Raw genomic sequence first — 25,034 nt, forward strand, 5'->3', positions numbered from 1 at the left:
CAACCCAAAGATTCCTAGATGCCCTTCCAGACTCCCTCCGCCTACCCAAGGATGTCAGAGTACAAAAATCAATTAACCACCTAACTGAGGAACTCAGTTTAACCTTGCGCAATACCCTAGATGCAGTCGCACCCCTAAAAACCAAAAACATTTGTCATAAGAAACTATCTCCCTGGTATACAGAAAATACCCGAGCTCTGAAGCAAGCTTCTAGAAAATTGGAACTGAAATGGCGCCACACTAAACTGGAAGACTTCCGACAAGCTTGGAAAGACAGTACCGTGCAGTATCGAAGAGCCCTCACTGCTGCTCGATCAATCTATTTTTCCAACTTAATTGAGGAAAATAAGAACAATCCAAAATGTATTTTTGATACTGTCGCAAAGCTAACTAAAAAGCAGCATCCCGAAGAGAGGATGGCTTTCACTTCAGCAGTGATAAATTCATGAACTTTGAGGAAAAGATCATGATCATTAGAAAGCAAATTACAGACTCCTCTTTAAATCTGCGTATTCCTCCAAAGCTCAGTTGTCCTGAGTCTGCACAACTCTGCCAGGACCTAGGAAGAAGGGAGACACTCAAGTGTTTTAGCACTATATCTCTTGACACAATGATGAAAATAATCATGGCCTCTAAACCGTCAAGCTGCATACCCTATTCCAACTAAACTACTGAAAGAGCTGCTTCCTGTGCTTGGCCCTCCTATGTTGAACATAATAAACGGCTCTCTATCCACCGGATGTGTACCAAACTCACACAAAGTGGCAGTAATAAAGCCTCTCTTGAAAAGCCAAACCTTGACCCAGAAAATATTTTAAAAACTATTGGCCTATATCGATTCTCCCATTCCTCTCAAATTGTTTAGAAAAAGCTGTTGCGAAGCAACTCACTGCCTTCCTGAAGACAAACAATGTATACGAAATGCTTCAGTCTGGTTTTAGACCCCATCATAGCACTGAGACTGCACTTGTGAAGGTGGTAAATGACCTTTTAATGGTGTCAGACCGAGGCTCTGCATCTGTCCTCGTGCTCCTAGACCTTAGTGCTGCTTTTGATACCATCGATCACCACATTCTTTTGGAGAGATTGGAAACCCAAATTGGTCTACACGGACAAGTTCTGGCCTGGTTTAGATATTATCTGTCAGAAAGATATCAGTTTGTCTCTGAGGATGGTTTGTCCTCTGAGAAATCAACTGTAAATTTCGGTGTTCCGTTTTACGACTACTATTGTTTTCACTATATATTTGACCTCTTAGTGACGTCAATCAGAAACATAATGTTAACTTTCACTGCTATACAGATGACACACAGCTGTACATTTCGATGAAACATGGTGAAGCCCCAAAATTGTCCTCGCTGGAAGCCTGTGTTTCAGACATAAGGAAGTGGATGGCTGCAAATGTTCTACTTTTAAACTCGGACAAAACAGAGATGCTTGTTCTAGGTCCCAAGAAACAAAGAGATCTTCTGTTGAATCTGACAATTAATCTTGATGGTTGTACAGTCATCTCAAACAGAACTGTGAAAGGACCTCGGCGTTACTCTGGACCCTGATCTCTCTTTTGACGAACATATCAAGACTTTCATGGACAGCTTTTTTCCATTTACGTAACATTGCAAAAATCAGAAACGTTCTATCCAAAAATGATGCAGAAAAAATGTATCAATGCTTTTGTCACTTCTAGGTTAGACTACTGCAATGCTCCACTTTCCGGCTACTCGGATAAAGCACTAAATAAACTTCAGTTGGTGCTAAATACGGCTGCTAGAATCCTGACTAGAACCAAATAAAATGATCATATTACTCCAGTGCTAGCCTCTCTACACTGGCTTCCTGTTAAGGCAAGGGCTGATTTCAAGGTTTTACTGCTAACCTACAAAGCATTACATGGGCTTGCTCTTACCTATGGTTCCGATTTGGTCCTGCCCTACATACCTACACTGTCACGTTCTGACCTTAGTTCTGTTATTATATCTTTGTTTTAGTATGGTCAGGGCGTGAGTTGGGTGGGTTGTCTATGTTCGTTTTTCTATAATTTGGGATTTCTGTGTTCGGCCTAGTATGGTTCTCAATCAGAGGCAGCTATCAATCGTTGTCCCTGATTGAGAATCAAACTTAGGTAGCCTGGTTTCACTTTTGAGTTGTGGGTGTTTATTTTTCCGTTTCAGTGTTTGCACCATTCAGGACTGTTTCGGTTTTCATTTTGGATTCTCTTGTTCTTTTGTATTTTGTATTCATTAAATCATTAAATCATTATGGATACATACCACGCTGCATTTTCGTCCGATCATTGATACTCTTCGTCAGAAGAGGAGGACGAAAACCCTTACATACACGTATGCTACGGTCACAAGACGCAGGCCTCCTAACTGTCCCTAGAATTTCTAAGCAAACAGCTGGAGGCAGGGCTTTCTCCTATAGAGCTCCATTTTTATGGAATGGTCTGCCTACCCATGTGAGAGATGCAGACTCGGTTTCAACTTTGAAGTCTTTATTGAAGACTTATCTCTTCAGTAGGTCCTATGATTGAGTGTAGTCTTGCCCAGGAGTGTGAAGTTGAACGGAATGGCACTGGAGCAAAGAACCGCCCTTGCTGTCTCTGCCTGGCCGGTTCCCCTCTTTCCACTGGGATTCTCTGCCTCTAACCCTATTAAAGGGGCTGAGTCACTGGCTTACTGGTGCTCTTCGATGCCATCCCTAGGAGGGGTGCGTCACTTGAGTGGTTTGAGTCACTGACGTGATCTTCCTGTCTGGGTTGGTGCCCCACCTTGGGTAGTGCCGCGGCGGAGATCTTTGTGGGCCCCTCTGTCTCAGCCTCCAGTATTTATGCTGCAGTAGTTTGTGTCGGGGGGCTAGGGTCAGTCTATTATATCTGGAGTATTTATCCTGTCTTATCCGGTGTCCTGTGTGAATTTAAGTATGCTCTCTGTAATTCTTTCTTTCTCTCTCTTGGAGGGCCTGAGCCCTAGGACCATGCCTCAGGACTACCTGGCCTGATGACTCCTTGCTGTCCCCAGTCCACCTGTCCGTGCTGCTGCTCCAGCTTCAACTGTTCTGCCTGCGGCTATGGAACCCTAACCTGTTCACCGGACATGTCCCAGACCTGCTGTTTTCAACTCTCTAGAGACAGCAGGAGCGGTAGATATACTCAATGATCGGCTATGAAAAGCCAACTGACATTTACACCTGAGGTGCTGACCTGTTGCACCCTCGACAACCACTGTGATTATTATTATTTGACCCTGCTGGTCATCTATGAACATTTGAACATCTCAGCCATGTTCTGTTATAATCTCCACCCGGCACAGCCAGAAGAGGACTGGCCACCCCTCATAGCCTGGTTCCTCTCTAGGTTTCTTCCTAGGTTGTCTTTCTAAGGAGTTTTTCCTAGCCACTGTGCTTCTACACCTGCATTGTTTGCTGTTTGGGGTTTTAGGCTGGGTTTCTGTACAGCACTTTGAGATATCAGCTGATGTAAGAAGGGCTTTATAAATCTATTTGATTTGATTTTGATTTGACTCAGTACTGGTAACCCGTGTTTATAGCCAAGTTATCGTTACTCATTGTGTATTTATTTCTTGTGTTATTATTCTTCTATTTCTTTTTTTTCTCTCTGCATTGTAAGCATTTCACTGTTAGTCTACACCTGTTGCTAACGAGGCCTGTGACAAATAAAATTGGATTTAATTTGACAGCGCACAGGATGAGATTTATTCCTGAAAAACAGGGACAAAACAAGAGGTGTGAGACCCCCTTCCCTCTTCTCAGACCACATCCCTGTGTCTGATATGAAAGGTGAAAATGACTGACATTTATCTCCATTGTGTTTGAATTACTATTCTCGTGGGTACGGGAAATCCCCCAAAGTCCCCACAAGGATAGTAAAACAAGGAAAATTCTCCCTCGTCCTCATGAGGACAAAGGCTATTTTAAGCTTAGAGGTTAGGTTTATGGTTGCAATTAGGGCTAGAATTAGGGATAGGTTTAGGGGTTAGGTTTAGGAGTTAGGGTTAAGTTAAGGGTTAGGTAAAAAGGATGTTTTTTAGGTCCCCACAAGGATAGTAAAACATACTGTATGCTGTTTGTGTTTGTGTTTTCCGGGAAGGACAGAGAAACCTTTTCACATGGACCCCTCAGCAGTCATTCCAGTATTTAATAGAGCAGATCAGCCGTTCTGGTTACATTACCATTTTCCCTGCTATCGTCTATGTGCTGGAGTCAGTCAGTTATCTTGACTAATGGTCACAGCCAGTGGCGACACGTCATTCAGCCCAACCTGTCTTGAGCCCCACCTGTTTAGCCCATTTCATTTTCTTGTGCCTCTCTTGCATGTTATTCTGGCTTTAATATTCTATCACATATCAGTTTGCAAACAATGTTTAAAAAAAAAAGTTTATAAAGCTGCATGCAGACATGGTCTCTTTTTAACTAGCGCAGTACTTTCTGTGGTGCTGGGACAGCCAGCAGAAAATACAGCGCCTCGGGGTTGGTAATGTTCTCAGTGTTCTGTCACTCATGGGGACACTACGTCACCGCAAAATCTACGGGTAGAGCTTGAATATTTATTAATATTATTATAATTTATTTTTTACCCCTTTTTCTCCCCAATTTCATGGTATCCAATTGTTTTAGTAGCTACTATCTTGTCTCATCGCTACAACTCCCGTACGGGCTCGGGAGAGACGAAGGTTGAAAGTCATGCGTCCTCCGATACACAACCCAACCAAGCCGCCCTGCATCTTAACACAGCGCGCAACCAACCCGGAAGCCAGCCGCACCAATGTGTCGGAGGAAACACTGTGCACCTGGCAACCTTGGTTAGCGCACACTGCGCCCGGGCCCACCACAGGAGTCGCTGGTGCGCGATGAGACAAGGATATCCCTACCGGCCAAACCCTCCCTAACCCGGACGACGCTAGGCCAATTGTGCGTCGTCCCACGGACCTCCCAGTCGCGGCCGGTTACGACAGAGCCTGGGCGCGAACCCAGAGTCTCTGGTAGTACAGCGCCCTTAACCACTGTGCCACCCAGGAGGCATAGCTCAAATATTGAAGCCCCTTGGGTGCTGCTATAGACTTACATTAGAAGTGCCCATCAAAGAAGGCTCAAAGTCATTGGCCACATATCTACAGTAGCTTTGATTGGACTGATCTTGTCAACATCATACTTTCAAAATCTTAGCTAGCTAGCCAGACAAGCAGTCATCATCATAAATCAAGTCGACAATCTACTAGCAAATCCTTTTCATCCTTGCCACATTAAAATAAATTATAGATAAAACATATCGGTGCTCATCGGCCATAAACATTACTCAAATTCAAAAATGAGTGCTGAGGCACGACTGCAGCCTCGGGTTCTATCCCCAGCTGTGACCTGGAGAACCATTGGATGGCGCACAATTGGCTCAGTGTTGTCCGGGTTAGGGGAGGGTTTAGCCAGACAGAATTTCCTTTTCTCATTGTGCTCTAGCAACTACTTGTGGCGGGCCGGGCACCGGAATTCCAAGTGTGTCAAGAAGCAATGTGGCTCGGCTTTCGACCTTCGCCGAGTCTGTAGGGGAGTTGCAGCGATGAGACAAGATTGTAACTTCTGGCCCATGACGTTATATGTGAATGTTCATCCTTTAAAATGTTTGAACCCCTTTTTCCCCCAATTACGTGATATCCAATTGGTAAGGAACTAAATTTTTTCCCCCCTCTGACTGGGTAAATACAGAAAATAATTTAGACTCGGAATTCCAAGCCGGGAACTCGGGCCCACAAGAAAGACCACCGTGCCACTTTCCTGTTCAAGTGAGCACAGCACAACAAGGTGAGTCCAAAAATGTCTTGTATGCTGCTGCATAAATGATGCAATATGCCAGGGAGATATGTATACTGAAAGTATGTTGTGTAGTAAGCAGTTAGTAGCCCATGTGCCTCACCCTAATAATTTGGTCCCTTTCCCCCCCTCATAACTTAGCCTACTGTTCTGACTTGGTGGTGCACATGTAGCCTATAGCCTGTTTTAGAGAACTGTAATCATCGAGTATTGTAAGAGCTTTCATTGTCAGTCTATATTTATCCTACGGTTCTGACTTGGTGTACAGGGAAAATACTGTAAGAACGGCCCATGTCCTGAATTCTGTTGCTGTACATTTCTAAAGTGCTGAACAAAGTTATATTGACTACGCCCGTCCTAGCTAGCTAATTAATGTCTTCATTGAAATAACGGATTGCCTCTTATCCGCTCATCATTCCCTTCTGCCATAGTTTGTAGATCTCAATTGTCAGTAGAAACCACATTTGTTTAAGCAAGTCAGAAATATCAGCTATGTTTTTTTAAAGGCAGTAAATGAGGCTGAATGAACTGTTTCACTGCTAGACAAGGCTCTGTTGATAGCCAGGTGTAGCAGCGGTAAGGATTCACTCCATGGTGCTGAAAAGTTCAGCTCTGCTGTTGGGACAGCTTTATGTAGGCCTAAGAGTTTGTGGGCACTGTTCGTCACCGTTATAGTGCAATTAATGTATTGTTTAGTGTTGTGTAGTGGTTTTGCTGGCATGCATAAAAATGTTTGCCCACCAGGATTTACATGCTAAAATCACCAATGGTCACAGCATTGAACAAGAAGTATGTCGAGTTAATAAAGACACAGATACACAATTCTCATTAGTTTAAAAAATGCTTGTATTTATCTTGAAGTAACTGTAGGGGAATTCATATTTCTGTATCAGTGGACAAATTGCCATTAACATTGCTTTGCATTTCAGTCAACTAGTCTGAAAGATCAGTAAAACACTTTGAGCAAGATTACAAGTCAGAACTGTCCCATGTTTTCCAAAGGTGACAGGAATGAGCATGGAAAAATAAAGAATCTCTGATTAAAATCTGGCCTCATTGAGAAACCTCTGTCTCAACACAGAACCAGTCAGTCATGTCTCACAGTGACGAGACAGTGATGTCATATCCCACAGTGCCAAGAAGCAATTACGCAACAATCCTGCTGCAAGAATTTAATTGAGAATGTCAGAAGCTGGAGATGTTTTTCAGGGCTACAGTAAGAGTCCATATGAGTCCTCATGTATCTGGAAGTCAGCCTCTTCCACTCAAACTGCCTCCTCATTGGGCAGAAGTAGAAGTCAGTAGGGGCAGAGAAAAAGGGGTGAACAGTGAAAGGGGGAGGTATGACAGAAGTCTGGGGGTGCTGGGGTGTCACACACAGCCCCTTAATCGTCCAGCAGCTCAGGAGCAGTGAAGGAGAAGTTGTGAAACTCGTCTTGGTTGACAGAGGGAAGGAGGTCCTCAATCGGCGTCAGGATGGGCTCCTCCTGGGTGAAGTCTGGGTCAAAATTGTTCACGTCCTCTGCAGTTTTCTGAAAGTGAAGTATTGGTTAGACAGGAAAGGAGGCACAATAACAAAATATCAGTGAGATGTCCTGGAAATACTTTTGGGTAACTGCCAACAAATACCACCTTGCATGTCTTTCATAACCCAGGCCACTACCTACCATACTGTAATTCAATGATAAGAGAATAAAACTGGGTGTGTATTAAAAATGGTAAGATAGGAAGGTATTACAACTCTACCGTAATATCTACTGTAAACAGTTTGTAATGACATCAATCATGTGTATCAGGTGTGTGTGTGCGCGCCTCACGATGCGGGGTTTGAAAGGCGGCTCCAGCTCCCTGCGGTTCAGCTTGTCCCAGTCGATTCCAATGAAGAAGGCGTGGCTAGTCACAGCATTCTCCCCGCCCTCTTCCGCCATGCAGCCTAGACGCCGGGCTGGGTTCTTTGTCAGGAACTGTGGAGAGAACAGAAATATAATTGCATATGAGAAGTGAATAAAAGTAAAATAATGTGTGTTAATGAAGTAAATCATTTGAATGTGGCTTATAATATGACTGTTGAGATTAGCATCAGCTTTGGTTCGACCTTGAATGCCATCCCATCCACCCCCCTGACTTGCAGAAACACACACCCCGAGGCCCAGTAGCACCTCCTTTCCGGCTCAGCTTGGCGTCTGGAGAGACACAGATGTGTTTTGTAAATTCTATTTATCTGAACTGTGTCAACAAAACAAAGCAACCATTTCCTGGACTAAATACTGTATGTGGACCTTACATTTTTCTCAACAACATCTGACGTTGGTGGGTTTGAGCAGCCAAGGGGAAGAGTCAAAACACAACAAAACTAAATTAAACACAGTCTCTCAAATTTCCTTGAGGAGTGATTCCAGAGGAACAAATTAATGTACTGGACCACTGTGTTGGCTGAGGAGTCTAGGGGGCTAGCAGTGACATTCCCAATCAGCCAAAACTAATGAGAAATAGGACCAGATTCACCTCCAGTCCACCCCAAGATTAATAGGTCTTGCCACACCAGACCCAAACACAGTTAACAGAACATTAATACTCTCCCTTCCGTGACGGCTACAAATCCCTCCCCCACCCAGGACTACGTTTTTGGCTAGAAAGTCCAAGCTGCTTAATAAGGACTCCATGAGAGTGCTAGCCACTGCCCACATTCAATGCCATTTTGAATACGCTAGTACTCCAGATAGCCTAGAATTAGCTGATCAGGGCAGTATTGAAGGGGAGTCCACGTACTCACATAGGCAGGAGCTGCTTTCAGGAACTCAACTGGTTGCCTGTTGAAGTTAGGGTGTCCCAGATTAGACTTGGTTTGGTTTACAGGACTATTCATGGTTCTGCGCCCAGATATCTAACTGATTACTTTCCCCATGTTAGGGATGCACATAACAGCATCAGATCAGGTGTTGATAATGTGTACTTATACAGGTTCAGGAGTAATGCTGGGAAAGCTACTTTCTTGTATACTGGGTCCTCGGAGTGGAATGAGTTGCTTCTGCCCATAAAAACAACCTCACTGGACAGTTTAAGTAAAAAAAAAAACTGTCTTCTGTGCCCATTTGAATGTACCTTGTGATGTAACTGAGATGAGATAGATGTTCTTATTATTTGTTTTTATGTTTTATTATCTCGCTGTCATACTGTGTTGCAACTGTTGGATTTTGCCTAGCCATCTTGTCTCAAGAGGACCACAATGGAAATAAGTCCTAGACTTTGTGTTATCCTCGATGATTTTACTAATATGCACTTTTGGATTTAAGTTATGGTCAATTTAATAAACAAAACATTTTTTTAAAATCAGCTCACACCTCCATTCTGCTCCTCCCACCTATAGGTCAAATTTAAATAGGAAGCTACCATGGTAAGGACCGTTCAACATTGGTCTGACCAAACAAAATCTATGCTTCAAGATTGTTTTGATCACACGAACTGGGAAATGTTCCAGGTTGCCTCTGAGAATAGCATTGATGTATACACTGACTTGGTGACAGGAAATGCATAGAGGATGTTGTTCCCACTGTGACGATTAGAACTTATCCAAACCAACCATTGTTCTTGCCATAATACAGACTTCGTCTTTTACCAAATAGGGCTCTCTTCTGTATACCACCCCTACTTTGTAACACAACTGATAGGCTCAAACGCATTAAGAAGGAAAGAAATACTACAAATTAACTTTTAACAAGGCACACCTGTTCACTGAAATGCATTCCATGTGACTACCCATGAAGCTGGTTGAGAGAATGACAAGAGCGTGGAAAGCTGCCATCAAGGCAAAGTGTGGCTACTTTGAAGAATCTCAAATATAAAATATATTTTGATGTGTTTAACACTTTTTTGGTTACTACATGATTCCATATGTGGTATTTCATAGTTTTGATCTCTTCACTATTATTCTACAATGTCAAAAATAGTAAAAAATAAAGAAAAACACTGGAATGAGTAGGTGTGTCCAAACTTTTGACTGGTACTGTATGTAAGAATGTTGTTCATCGACTACAGCTCAGCTTTCAACTCCATTAGTGCCCTCATGACTAAGCTCAGGGCCCTGGGTCTGAACTCCTCCCCATGCAACTGGGTCCTGGTGGGTTGACCCCAAGTGGTGAAGGTAGGCAACAACACCTCTGCCACACTGATCCTCAACACCGGCCCTACAAGGGTGTGTGCTCAGTCCCCTCCGGTACTCCCTGTTCACCCATGACTGCTTGGCCACGCACGTCTCCAACTCAATCATAAAGTTTGCTCACAACCCAACAGTGGTAGGCCTGATAGCCTACAGGGAGGAGATTAGAGCCCTGGCAGAGTGGTGCTTCAAGTTCCTCGGTGTGCACATCACCGACAACCTGAAAAGTGGTCCATTCACACAGACAGGATGGTGAAGAAAATGCATCTGCGCCTCTTCAACCTCAGGAGGCTGAATAAATTTGGTTTGGCCCCTAGGACCTTCACGAACTTCCACAGATGCACCATTGAGAGCATCCTGTCAGGCTGCATCACCGGCTGGTACGGCAATTGCACCCTCCGCAACCGCAGGGCTCTCCAGAGAGTGGTGCAGTCAGCCCAACGCATCACCGGTGGCACACTGCCTGCCCTTCAGGACATCTGTAGCACCTAATGTCACAGGAAGGCCAAGAAAATCATCAAGGACCTCAGCCACCCGAGCCACGGCCTGTTCACCCCGCTACCATCTAGAAGTCGGAGACAGTACAGGTGCATCAAAGACGGGACCGAGAGACGGAGAAACAGCTTCAATCTTCAGGCCATCAAACTGTTAAACAGTCACCACTAACTGGCCTCTGCCCAGTACCCTGCCCTGAACCTCAGAGACTGCTGCCCTATGTACAGTGCCTTGCGAAAGTATTCGGCCCCCTTGAACTTTGAGACCTTTTGCCACATTTCAGGCTTCAAACAAAGATATAAAACGGTATTTTTTTGTGAAGAATCAACAACAAGTGGGACACAATCATGAAGTGGAACGACATTTATTGGATATTTCAAACTTTTTTAACAAATCAAAAACTGAAAAATTGGGCGTGCAAAATTATTCAGCCCCCTTAAGTTAATACTTTGTAGCGCCACCTTTTGCTGCGATTACAGCTGTAAGTCGCTTGGGGTATGTCTCTATCAGTTTTGCACATCGAAGAGAAATGTTTTCCCATTCCTCCTTGCAAAAACAGCTCGAGCTCAGTGAGGTTGGATGGAGAGCATTTGTGAACAGCAGTTTTCAGTTATTTCCACAGATTCTCGATTGGATTCAGGTCTGGACTTTGACTTGGCCATTCTAACACCTGGATATGTTTCTTTTTGAACCATTCCATTGTAGATTTTGCTTTATGTTTTGGATCATTGTCTTGTTGGAAGACAAATCTCCGTCCCAGTCTCAGATCTTTTGCAGACTCCATCAGGTTTTCTTCCAGAATGGTCCTGTATTTGGCTCCATCCATCTTCCCATCAATTTGAACCATCTTCCCTGTCCCTGCTGAAGAAAAGCAGGCCCAAACCATGATGCTGCCACCACCATGTTTGACAGTGGGGATGGTGTATTCAGGGTGATGAGCTGTGTTGCTTTTACGCCAAACATAACGTTTTGCATTGTTGACAAAAAGTTAAATTTTGGTTTCATCTGACCAGAGCACCTTCTTCCACATGTTTGGTGTGTCTCCCAGGTGGCTTGTGGCAAACTTTAAACAACACTTTTTATGGATATCTTTAAGAAATGGCTTTCTTCTTGCCACTCTTCCATAAAGGCCAGATTTGTGCAATATACGACTGATTGTTGTCCTATGGACAGAGTCTCCCACCTCAGCTGTAGATCTCTGCAGTTCATCCAGAGTGATCATGGGCCTCTTGGCTGCATCTCTGATCAGTCTTCTCCTTGTATGAGCTGAAAGTTTAGAGGGACGGCCAGGTCTTGGTAGATTTGCAGTGGTCTGATACTCCTTCCATTTCAATATTATCGCTTGCACAGTGCTCCTTGGGATGTTTAAAGCTTGGGAAATCTTTTTTGTATCCAAATCCGGCTTTAAACTTCTTCACAACAGTATCTCGGACCTGCCTGGTGTGTTCCTTGTTCTTCATGATGCTCTCTGCGCTTTTAACGGACCTGTGAGACTATCACAGGATATGTGCATTTATACGGAGACTTGATTACACACAGGTGGATTGTATTTATCATCATTAGTCATTTAGGTCAACATTGGATCATTCAGAGATCCTCACTGAACTTCTGGAGAGAGTTTGCTGCACTGAAAGTAAAGGGGCTGAATAATTTTGCACGCCAAATTTTTCAGTTTTTGATTTGTTCAAAAAGTTTGAAATATCCAATAAATGTTGTTCCACTTCATGATTGTGCCCCACTTGTTGTTGATTCTTCACAAAAAATATAGTTTTATATCTTTATGTTTGAAGCCTGAAATGTGGCAAAAGGTCGCAAAGTTCAAGGGGGCCGAATACTTTCGCAAGGCACTGTATATAGATTAACTGAACACTGGTCACTTTAATAATGTTTAGATACTGTTTCACCCACTTTATATGTATATACTGTAGTCTAGTCACGGCTCATCCTATATAAAACTTAATCCATAAAAATAAAAATATCATGTGTGTATTTCTTTGTTGTTGATATTACTGCACTGCCGAAGCTAGAAACACAAGCATTGTGTACACATCTACAAATCTGTGTACGCAACCAATACACTTTGCTTTGAGACCAGACCACAATTAAACTGAGATTTAATCTAAGCCACTCTTTAACACCCCAGAGCCATTGCATTTTTTATAACAAAACAGTTCACAAGGAGAGGAGAGGAGAAAGTAGAGCTGATGTAGAGAAAGGAAGACACAAGCAGAGACAAGAAGACAAGACGAGGCCAGGAGAGAAGAGTAGAGGAGCAGAGGAAATTGGTTAGTCAGTTCATGATGGGACAGAGAAATGCACTATGTAATTCCCTCCTCCTCAACTGACCACAAAATGGAAATAGGGAAATCCTACTTGAGTCTATCATATTTTCCACTGGCTACACCGGGCCTGTGCCATCCACTCTGCCAGGCCTGAGAACTAAACTCTGCAGACAGACAACAAGCCTACTATATCAGAGACATGCAAAGAAATAGGACACAGGCACATTTACCCCGCTCTTATGTCCCAGTCAAATATGAGGTGGGATAATGTTCACCTTAGCATCTCAACTGTCAAACACCAAACAATGTGCGCTCTCTGTTTGAATAACCAGTCTCAGGGCTCAAACACACGGGATGTTGCTTGCAGGAAGTAGAACCCTGGTGAGCGAGCAGCTTTCAGTATAAATAAAGCAGCGAGTTAAATCCACTCAACTGTTGAAAGCCTCTGGATATGATGACACGAGCTTGCCTTTACATAACATGTGTCGCTGGGGGGGGGGGGGGGGGCAGAGGGGACGAGGCAGCGTTATTTATAGTGGTGGGGTAGTGGACTGTGCCTTAATGTAGTTATGTAAGACAGAGGGAGCACTGTGAGGCTAGTGTCATACACGAGGACCCAGATTATTTATTATCCACCCCGATGCGCTGACCAAAAATCCGTCCCCAAAACCCTGTCCTGTATGTTCTCTCCTATCTGAGAGCTTATATTATTTTTTAACCCTGTGATCACTTGTGGCAACAGATGGGTGCCAGATGGGTGCCAGTTCTGCTTGCATGGAAGTGTTGCCACTGCTTCTCTCTACATGGTGGTCTGTAATGTTGATATTCTATTATGCAAACCGCTGGTGGTAGGCTAATTGGACTTATCATTTTTCCTCACAAGGCTCTATATACACAACTGTGTGGAGATCGATTTTCTTGCCCTTTGGTTCAGAGACAAAATGTACTCTGACAGAGTTGGGCCCGAAATGATTGACACCTTCCTGATAAACATGAGCAATAATGACTGTGTACAATAATTCAAATCTGAGCTATATTGTATGCAACAAAAAAAGGGGGACATTTTCTATTTATTCATACTAATACAATTGCTGAGAGAAATAGAAATGAAAAATTATTGACACCCCTAAAGATTTGTAGAAATAAAGTAGTCTAAAGTTAAGTATTTGGTCCCATATTCCTAGCACACATTGACTACATCAAGCTTGTGAGTCTATACTGAACAAAACTATAAACGCAACATGTAAAGTGTTGGTCTCATGTTTAATGAGCTGAAATAAAAGGTCACAGAAATGTTCCATATGCACAAAAAGCTTATTTCTCTCAAATTATGTGCACAAACGTGTTTACATCCCTGTCAGTGAGCATTTCTCTTTTGCCAAGACAATCCATCCACCTGACAGGTGTGGCATATCAAGAAGCTGATTAAACTGCATGATCATTACACAGGTGCACCTTGTGCTGGGGACAATAAAAGGCCACTCTAAAATGTGAAGTTTTGTCACACATCACAATGCCACAGACATCTCAAGATGAGGGAGCGTGCAATTGGCATGCAGACTGTAGGAATATCCACCAGAGCTGTAGCCAGAGAATTTAATGTTCATTTCTCTACCATAAGCCGCCTCCAACGACAGGATAGTCTGAGACCAGCCACCCGGAAAGCTGATGAAACTGAGGAGTATTTCTGTCTGTAATAAAGCCCTTGTGGGGAAAAACAAATTCTCATTGGCTGGGCTTGGCTCCCTAACAATTTTGTCCAGTCCCAAACTTGATGTAACGTCCCAAACTTGGTCCTCGTCTTGTCGTGTCCTGTATATATATATATATTTACAACTTTTTCACATACATTTTATTTTTATTTTCCATCAACTCATCTTCAAAACACTCTCCTGCAACCCGCCTCACCAATGTATATTTATAAAAAAGTATTATTTACCTCAGATCTGTAATCCTCCAAGAAGCTAGCCAGAAACTCCAAGAAGCTAGCCTGAAACTAGCCAGAAGCTAATCCAGAAGCTAGTTAGCTCCTTTACTGGCAAATCGTTAGTATTCAGCTAACCACGGTTTGTGGTCATCAGCTATCCTTTAGCTCGAAAATCTATCGCCAGTTCTGTACGGCGCAGCGCGGCTCGGAACGGAACATACCGGACCAATTTTTCTCTCCATGTCCCTGGATTTCGACTGCTCTCTGGACATTCATACCCGGATCTCACAGCTAGCTAGCTGCTATCCGTGTGACTATCGGCCTTCGTCGATTCCGGAGCAAACATCAATTATTCCGGAGCTAGCAAGCTCCGTCAATCACTCCTGAGTTCCATCAATCACACCTGGGCTGCAGTCACCTATCCGGACCCGTTTTACTGCCTTCGCGGAGCCCCACCGGGCCTTCACAACTGGACTGCCGACGTTATCTACCCGAAGGACTTATTCGGCTGGCTCCTCCGTCGCGACGTTACCTGAACGCCCATCTGCGGCCTGCTAACCGTTAGCTGTCTTACCGGCTGCTATCTGAATAGACAATTTTTTTATTTTTTATTATTATTATTATTATGTTTTCTTCTTGGGCCTCTATAACTATATCTATTGTTTTTATTTTTGTTGTTGTTGTGTGATTTGGATTAATCCCCTCTACCACACGGAACCCCACTAATCTACTGACGGAACGCAAGAGGTGGCTAACAACAGACCTCCATCCTATGCTAGCTTGCTACCGATGCCCTGGCTAGCTGTCTAAATCACCAACCAACCTCTCCACTCACCGGACCCTTTTGATCACTCGACTAAGCATGCCTATCCTTAATGTCAATATGTCTTGTCCATTGCTGTTCTGGTTAGTGTTTATTGGCTTATTTCACTGTAGAGCCTCTAGTCCTGCTCACTATACCTTATCCAACCTATTAGTTCCACCACCCACACATGCAATGACATCTCCTGGTTTCAACGATGTTTCTAGAGACAATATCTCTCTCTTCATCACTCAATACCTAGGTTTACCTCCACTGTATTCACATCCTACCATACATTTGTCTGTACATTATACCTTGATGCTATTTTATCGCCCCCAGAAACCTCCTTTTACTCTATGTTCCAGACGTTCTAGACGACCAATTCTCATAGCTTTTAGCCGTACCCTTATTCTACTCCTCCTATGTTCCTCTGGCGATGTAGAGGTGAATCCAGGCCCTGCAGTGCCTAGCTCCACTCCTATTCCCCAGGCGCTCTCTTTTGACGACTTCTGTAACCGTAATAGCCTTGGTTTCATGCATGTTAACATTAGAAGCCTCCTCCCTAAGTTTGTTCTATTCACTGCTTTAGCACACTCTGCCAACCCGGATGTTCTAGCTGTGTCTGAATCCTGGCTTAGGAAGACCACCAAAAATTCAGACATTTTAATTCCAAACTACAACATTTTCAGACAAGATAGAACTGCCAAAGGGGGCGGTGTTGCAATCTACTGCAAAGATGGCCTGCAGAGTTCTGTCCTACTATCCAGGTCTGTACCCAAACAATTTGAACTTCTACTTTTAAAAATCCACCTCTCTAAAAACAAGTCTCTCACCGTTGCCGCCTGCTATAGACCACCCTCTGCCCCCAGCTGTGCTCTGGACACCATATGTGAACTGATTGCCCCCCATCTATCTTCAGAGTTCGTGCTGCTAGGCGACCTAAACTGGAACATGCTTAACACCCCAGCCATCCTACAATCTAAACTTGATGCCCTCAATCTCACACAAATTATCAATGAACCTACCAGGTACCTCCCCAAAGCCTTAAACACGGGCACCCTCATAGATATCATCCTAACCAACTTCCCCTCTAAATACACCTCTGCTGTCTTCAACCAAGATCTCAGCGATCACTGCCTCATTGCCTGCATCCGTAATGGGTCAGCGGTCAAACGACCTCCACTCATCACTGTAAAACGCTCCCTGAAACACTTCTGCGAGCAGGCCTTTCTAATCGACCTGGCCGGGGTATCCTGGAAGGATATTGATCTCATCCCGTCAGTAGAGGATGCCTGGATATTTAAAAAAAATGCCTTCCTAACCATCTTAAATAAACATGCCCCATTCAAGAAATTTAGAACCAGGAACAGATATAGCCCTTGGTTCTCCCCAGACCTGACTGCCCTTAACCAACACAAAAACATCCTATGGCGTTCTGCATTAGCTTCGAACAGCCCCCGTGATATGCAGCTGTTCAGGGAAGCTAGAAACCATTATACACAGGCAGTTAGAAAAGCCAAGGCTAGCTTTTTCAAGCAGAAATTTGCTTCCTGCAACACTAACTCAAAAAAGTTCTGGGACACTGTAAAGTCCATGGAGAATAAGAACACCTCCTCCCAGCTGCCCACTGCACTGAAGATAGGAAACACTGTCACCACTGATAAATCCACCATAATTGAGAATTTCAATAAGCATTTTTCTACGGCTGGCCATGCTTTCCACCTGGCTACTCCTACCCCGGACAACAGCACTGCACCCCCAACAGCAACTCACCCAAGCCTTCCCCATTTCTCCTTCTCCCAAATCCATTCAGCTGATGTTCTGAAAGAGCTGCAAAATCTGGACCCCTACAAATCAGCCGGGCTAGACAATCTGGACCCTTTCTTTCTAAAATTATCTGCCGAAATTGTTGCCACCCCTATTACTAGCCTGTTCAACCTCTCTTTCGTGTCGTCTGAGATTCCCAAAGATTGGAAAGCAGCTGCAGTCATCCCCCTCTTCAAAGGGGGGGACACTCTTGACCCAAACTGCTACAGACCTATATCTATCCTACCGTGCCTTTCTAAGGTCTTCGAAAGCCAAGTCAACAAACAGATTACCGACCATTTCAAATCTCACCATACCTTCTCTGCTATGCAATCTGGTTTCAGAGCTGGTCATGGGTGCACCTCAGCCACGCTCAAGGTCCTAAACGATATCTTAACCGCCATCGATAAGAAACATTACTGTGCAGCCGTATTCATTGATCTGGCCAAGGCTTTCGACTCTGTCAATCACCATATCCTCATCGGCAGACTCGACACTCTTGGTTTCTCAAATGATTGCCTCGCCTGGTTCACCAACTACTTCTCTGATAGAGTTCAGTGTGTCAAATCGGAGGGTCTGCTGTCCGGACCTCTGGCAGTCTCTATGGGGGTGCCACAGGGTTCAATTCTTGGACCGACTCTCTTCTCTGTATACATCAATGAGGTCGCTCTTGCTGCTGGTGAGTCCCTGATCCACCTCTACGCAGACGACACCATTCTGTATACTTCCGGCCCTTCTTTGGACACTGTGTTAACAACCCTCCAGGCAAGCTTCAATGCCATACAACTCTCCTTCCGTGGCCTCCAATTGCTCTTAAATACAAGTCAAACTAAATGCATGCTCTTCAACCGATCGCTACCTGCACCTACCCGCCTGTCCAACATCACTACTCTGGACGGCTCTGACTTAGAATACGTGGACAACTACAAATACTTAGGTGTCTGGTTAGACTGCAAACTCTCCTTCCAGACCCATATCAAACATCTCCAATCCAAAGTTAAATCTAGAATTGGCTTCCTATTTCGCAACAAAGCATCCTTCACTCATGCTGCCAAACATACCCTTGTAAAACTGACCATCCTACCAATCCTCGACTTTGGCGATGTCATTTACAAAATAGCCTCCAATACCCTACTCAACAAATTGGATGCAGTCTATCACAGTGCAATCCGTTTTATCACCAAAGCCCCATATACTACCCACCATTGCGACCTGTACGCTCTCGTTGGCTGGCCCTCGCTTCATACTCGTCGCCAAACCCACTGGCTCCATGTCATCTACAAGACCCTGCTAGGTAAAGTCCCCCCTTATCTCAGCTCGCTGGTCACCATAGCATCTCCCACCTGTAGCACACGCTCCAGCAGGTATATCTCTCTAGTCACCCCCAAAACCAATTATTTCTTTGGCCGCCTCTCCTTCCAGTTCTCTGCTGCCAATGACTGGAACGAACTACAAAAATCTCTGAAACTGGAAACACTTATCTCCCTCACTAGCTTTAAGCACCAACTGTCAGAGCAGCTCACAGATTACTGCACCTGTACATAGACCACCTATAATTTAGCCCAAACAACTACCTCTTTCCCAACTGTATTTAATTTTTATTTATTTATTTATTTTGCTCCTTTGCACCCCATTATTTTTATTTCTACTTTGCACATTCTTCCATTGCAAAACTACCATTCCAGTATTTTACTTGCTATATTGTATTTACTTTGCCATCATGGCCTTTTTTGCCTTTACCTCCCTTCTCACCTCATTTGCTCACATTGTATATAGACTTGTTTATACTGCATTATTGACTGTATGTTTGTTTTTACTCCATGTGTAACTCTGTGTCGTTTTATCTGTCGAACTGCTTTGCTTTATCTTGGCCAGGTCGCAATTGTAAATGAGAACTTGTTCTCAACTTGCCTACCTGGTTAAATAAAGGTAAAATAAAAATAAAATAAATAAAAATGTAGTCATTGCGTGCTAGGAATATGGGACCAAATCCTAAGCTTTTGACTAGTTTATTTATACAAATCCTTAGGTGTGTCAATAATTTCAGACTCCACTGTATATTCTCTCATGTAAACAATATAAAGGCCTCTGTAACATGAACAGCATTGAGTGTTATTGACATGACTAACTGTGGTCATTTAGGACAGATAGATGAGCTCCGCATTAAGGATGGACTTTAAAAATTTTTTAGGATGGATTTACAGCTTTCAGGATATTGACTGCATCAGCACTCAGCCAGGATGCATAGATAATCTCCTCATTCAGGATGGACTCAAACAGGTCGTCCTCGTTCTCTGCCTCGAAGGGGGCGTGGCCAGACAGCATCTCGTAGAGCAGCACCCCGAGAGCCCACCAGTCCACAGACGGCCCATACAGCATCTCCTGAAGAATCTGGGTACCCAAAACACATGACATTTAACAACATTACACAACATAGTAGAGACCTTCTAAAGTACATCAACTGGAGTTTTACTAAATGTAACACCAAACTCCAGAGCCAAGACAGTTCCTTGGGTCTCGCTGCTCTTCACTGGGATACACTAAGGACTGAGTGTTGGGGGTGGCAATGAAGCCATTCATCAAAATCAGACTAAATGCTTTACGTACAAACACATGCATACTCCACATTCATAAACTCACTCATTCGTAACCAAGGACCCCTCTTTTGGTGAATTTTGTGGTGGGGATTTAAAGAGTGTTGGCAAACAGAGCCTGTGAGAGGCAGATGGGGCTCTCCTAACAGAACTGAAGTGGTTTCAGGGGTCCAACCCAACACAGGTGTGTTACCTAGCTGCTAACCACCAGGGAGACTGGACTAGAGGACCAGTGTTAACAGTACTGGGTATTCTGAGTGGTGGGGTGACATAGTGGGGCTGGCTCCTAAATAATGTGAACTCCAATGTCCTTCGAAAGATAGATGGGAGACCGATACTTAATGATTCCCATTGGTGTAAAGAATGCAATCTTAGAGCAGATGAAGGTGTATATGAGTGGAGGGGGGTAAACTGACCTCTGGGGCGATGTAGTCAGGCGTCCCACAGAAGGTGCCCGTGGCCACACCTTCAAACATGCCCTCCTTACACATGCCAAAATCAGCCAGCTTACAGTGTCCATCCTTATCAAGGAGCACATTGTCCAGTTTAAGATCCCTGGAAAACATAACACCTCATTACAGACATCTCTAGACCTGTAGACTCCTAAACGCATTCATTTTGGGGGGGAAACTATTCAACTATTACTTCAGTATGTTCCCCATTTGGGCGGCAGGGTAGCCTAGTGGTTAGAGCGTTGGACTCATAACTGGAAGGTTGCAAGTTCAAATCCCTGAGCTGACAAATCTGTCGTTCTGCCCCTGAACAGGCAGTTAACCCACTGTTCCTAGGCCGTCATTGAAAATAAGAATTTGTTCTTAACTGACTTGCCTAGTTAAATAAAGGTCAAATAAAAAATTACCAGTGAGTCAGCAAATACTGCTATATTTAATTTTGTGACGGCTAAACTATCCTAGTCTAACCCCTTCGAGAGTTGTTGCTAAAATATGTCTGTGAGGTGAGAGAATATGGTGAGGTAGACCGTGACCAACTGTAGGACCAGGAGACACAGAGGAGAACTGAACAGAGAGCTACTGTTGGCCAGGACACTGACCAATGACTGACAGCAGAGAAGAGTCTGTCACAGTCATACGACAGAGCCTAATGGGGAAGGGGGATGAGCAGGGGAATGGCTGGGCTGCAGTGTCAATATTGATCTGTCCCCCCAAAAAATGTGGAGAACTTCAAACACAGACATTAACAAAATGTTTTGGCGTTGGGCTCTTGTCGCTCTGGTATCTTTGAAGTTTGTCTAGCGTCTTTGAATTAGCACTGTAACGAGGAGAAGCAATATTCAGGAGAAGCAGTAAGGTAGGAGCAGAGCAGAGTCATTAGTAATTTCCTTCATAATGAATCATCCCCCATAACAATAAATTGTCTGGTCTCTGTCTCCATCTCTATTGGAGGCCCCTCCTCCTCCCCACTAAGGCCGTTGGAGCCTTGGCTATCTGAGAAACAGATTAACCCAGCCAATAGCGCTAATCTGAGATCAGGTGACACAGCAGTGATGTGTCACCAAGGTGTTAGACGGGCATGGCTGAGTCTACAGGTAAAGGTGAGGTAATGACTTAATGTGTAGGTTGTGTGTGTATGTGTGAGAGGGAGGGAGTGAAGAAAAAGAAATAGAGTGAAGCCACACAGACACATATTAATGGAAGTATAGTGTGGTTGGTTTAATCTGGTGTTTCCTGTCCTGACTGACTCAGTTCCTCATGGTGCCTCTGGCTCACTGCAAAACAAACACAGGGCAAAAAAAGACTTGTAGAAATAAAGCAGTCTAAAGTATAATATTTGCTCCCATACTCCTAGCACGCATTTACTACATGAAGCTTGTGATTCTATACTGAACAAAAATATAAATGCAACATGTAAAGTGTTGGTCCCATGTTTAATGAGCTGAAATAAAAGATCACAGAAATGTTCCATACACACAAAAAGCTTATTTCTCTCATATTGTGCACAAATTTGTTTACATCCCTGTTAGTGAGAATGTCTCCTTTGCCAAGATAATAAACATGGACAGGTGACTAGGAATATGGCTGAATACAAACAGTGTAGTTATTCCCTCCACAAGGGAATCAAACAAGCAAAATGTCAGTATAGAAACAAAGTGGAGTCGCAATTCAAGGACTCAGACACGAGACGTATGTGTATAGTCCTTAGCACGGGTACATCCTGTTTTAGTTTCTGCCTATAGGAAGGGAGGAGCAAAATGGAGCCATGGTCAGATTTGCCGAAAGGAGGGCGGGGGAGGGAGGGCCTTGTATTATGGATGGAGGGCCTTGTATAATTTGCAAATAAATTCATAAAAAATCCAACAATGTGATTTTCTGGATTTTTTCCCCTCATTTTGTCTGTCATAGTTGAAGTGTACCTATGATGAAAATTACAGGCCTCTCATATTTTTAAGTGGGAGACCTTGCACAATTGGTGGCTGACTAAATACTTTTTTGTCCCACTGTATATATATTTTTAAATACTGCAAAGTTTCCTAAGGACTAGAAGTGAGGCAGCCCTCTCTATCGGCACCATTACTTTAAGAAGCCGATTAAACAGCATGATCATTACACAGGTGCACCTTTTGTAAAATGTGCAGTTTTGTCGTACAACACAATGCCAGAGATGTCGACAATTTTGAGGGGGCGTGCAATTGGCATGTTGACAAAAGGATTAGCCACCAGTGCAGTTGCCAGATAATTAAATGTTAATTTATAAACCACCTCCAACGTAATTTTTGGCAGTACATCCAACCGGCCTCACAACCGCAGACCACGTGTATGGCGTAGTGTGGGTGAGCGGTTTGCTGATGTCAACGTGGTGAATAGAGTGCCGGGGTTATGGTATGGGTATAAGCTACAAACAATGAACACAATTGCATTTAAATCGAGGGCAATTTTAATGCACAAAAATATCGTAACAAGATCCTGAGGCCCATTTGTTTAAGGTATCTGTGACCAACAGTCATGTGAAATGCATAGATTAGGTCCCAATGAATTTATTTCAATTGACTGAGTTCCTCATATGAACTGTAACTCAGTAAAAATCTATGAAATTGTTGCATGTTGCATTTATATTTTTGTTCAGTATAAAAGCACAACCAAATTACAGTAGAAAAACAATATGTTTGATTTTTGGTTTAGTTGTCATCTAAATGTGTTATTACTGCACTGTCAACCATTTAAAAGCATAAAGTTCAAATGGGAATACAATGTCAGATATTTGTATTTATACAACAACTTAACGTGTTATGAGCTTCATCTAATAGAACAACCAAATGTCCTGGGTTGCAGTTGAGATTACATTAAAAGTACATCGTGCAAGTGATCAATGCTGTTCAAGATTCTGCACAGATTATGAAAGCAACTGAAGATCTCCACAGACCTGCAACCTTTGAATGCTATCTTGAACATGCACGCTTGATTACGTAAGAGATTTAGAGTTACAGTAGGCTAACCTCAAAATGTGGCCATAGATGTGTTACTAATTTTAAGGTTGAATAAATACTGTTACATATGAAAGATTATTGAATTGTGTTTGATTGACCACGCAACCAAATATCAACATTTAAAGGATATCTAATGCTTGGATAGTTTCATCTGAGCCACTGGCATAATCTTATTCTTTACATTTTTGTTGTTGAAGTTAGAGATGTGAATTCAACACGTAATTTGTTAACAAGTTAATAGGGAATTTACTGTATTGCAAAAGTGATATTAAATTGTGTTTGGTTGTCAAATTCCAGTTTGTCTACAATTTAATAAAATGTAATATCCCACTGGGCACAAATTGGTTGAATCAACATTGTTTCAATGTAATTTTTCAACATATTGAATGTGAAATTGTTGTTTTAAGCGTGAAATTTGAATCACAGGATTATGTCATCATGGTTACACATTTTCAACATAGATAAACCTTATATAAAATATGTTGAATTTGCATCTTTTGAAATACCGTTATATCCACTATCAGAAAAAAACAATCGGAGAGTTTATATATCTACAGCTATGCATTTGGTCTCCCAAACCCAGCCCTGCTCAGCTTTAATATTTGTCACTGACTACTATCAATGTGCTATAGTGAGAATGATTGAGAGATCTCTTAGTAACTAAATATATTCACTGTTGCTATCAGCCATTCCAAAGCAACATTTTAACAAAGCAAATTAAATGTAAGCATACTTTATAAGTCATAGAGTATTTCAATGATACTTTTTAGGCCTAAAAAGCATTTGCAAAGTCATCAACGACTTTTGTTTCAATTCAAACAAACTAGGGTAAAAAAATAAAAATAAAAGACAATACAGTTGAAGTCGGAGGTTTACATACAGTCGTGGCCAAAAGTTGAGAATGACACAAATATTAATTCCCACTAAGTTTGCTGCTTCAGTGTCTTTAGATATTTTTGTCAGATGTTACTATGGAATACTGAAGTATAATTACAAGCATTTCATAAGTGTCAAAGGCTTCTATTGACCCTTCTTTTTCAAGACCTCTGCAATCTGCCATGGCATGCTGTCAATTAACTTCTGGGTCACATCCTGACTGATGGCAGCCCATTCTTGCATAATCAATGCTTGGGGTTTGTCAGAATTTGTGGGTTTTTGTTTGTCCACCTGCCTCTTGAGGATTGACCACAAGTTCTCAATGGGATTAACGTCTGGGGAGTTTCCTGGCCATAGACCCAAAATATCAATGTTTTGTTCCCTGCTTTTGCCTTATGGCAAACTGTTCCATCATGCTGGAAAAGGCATTGTTCGTCACCAAACTGTTCCTGGATGGTTGGGATAAGTTGGTTTCGGAGGATGTGTTGGTACCATTCTTTATTCATGGCTGTGTTCTTAGGCAAAATTGTGAGTGAGCCCACTCCCTTGGCAGAGAAGCAACCCCACACATGAATGGTCTCAGGATGCTTTACTGTTGGCATGACACAGGACTGATGGTAGCGCTCACCTTGTCTTCTCTGGATATAGGATATATCGATATATGGTTTACTGTGGATATATGTACTTTTGTACCCATTTCCTCCAGCATCTTCACAAGGTCCTTTGCTGTTGTTCTGGGATTGATTTGCACTTTTCACGCCAAAGTACGTTAATCTCTCAAATTAGGTTGAAACAACGTTGATTCAAACAGTTTGTGACCAGTGGGTGGTG

The 25,034-nt window shown here is 43.1% G+C and overlaps 1 protein-coding gene across 2 annotated transcripts in view; it reads right to left on the reverse strand.

The window, feature by feature from the left end:
- Window positions 1-6,651: 6,651 nt before the first annotated feature.
- The window catches only part of prkcha (protein kinase C, eta, a), a 57,125-nt gene continuing 38,742 nt past the window's right edge, over window positions 6,652-25,034 (reverse strand). For both annotated transcript variants that reach the window (XM_020501252.2, XM_031788115.1), the window contains exons 11-14: window positions 20,302-20,440; window positions 19,494-19,682; window positions 7,641-7,787; window positions 6,652-7,355 (exon numbers count right to left, since the gene is read on the reverse strand). In XM_020501252.2, coding sequence (XP_020356841.2) covers window positions 7,209-7,355; window positions 7,641-7,787; window positions 19,494-19,682; window positions 20,302-20,440 — 622 coding nt within the window. In that variant the 3' untranslated portion in view covers window positions 6,652-7,208. The remainder of the gene's footprint in view (window positions 7,356-7,640; window positions 7,788-19,493; window positions 19,683-20,301; window positions 20,441-25,034) is intronic.

The sequence above is a fragment of the Oncorhynchus kisutch genome, linkage group LG14 (genome assembly GCF_002021735.2).
Source record: "Oncorhynchus kisutch isolate 150728-3 linkage group LG14, Okis_V2, whole genome shotgun sequence".
Taxonomy (NCBI): Eukaryota; Metazoa; Chordata; class Actinopteri; order Salmoniformes; family Salmonidae; genus Oncorhynchus; species Oncorhynchus kisutch.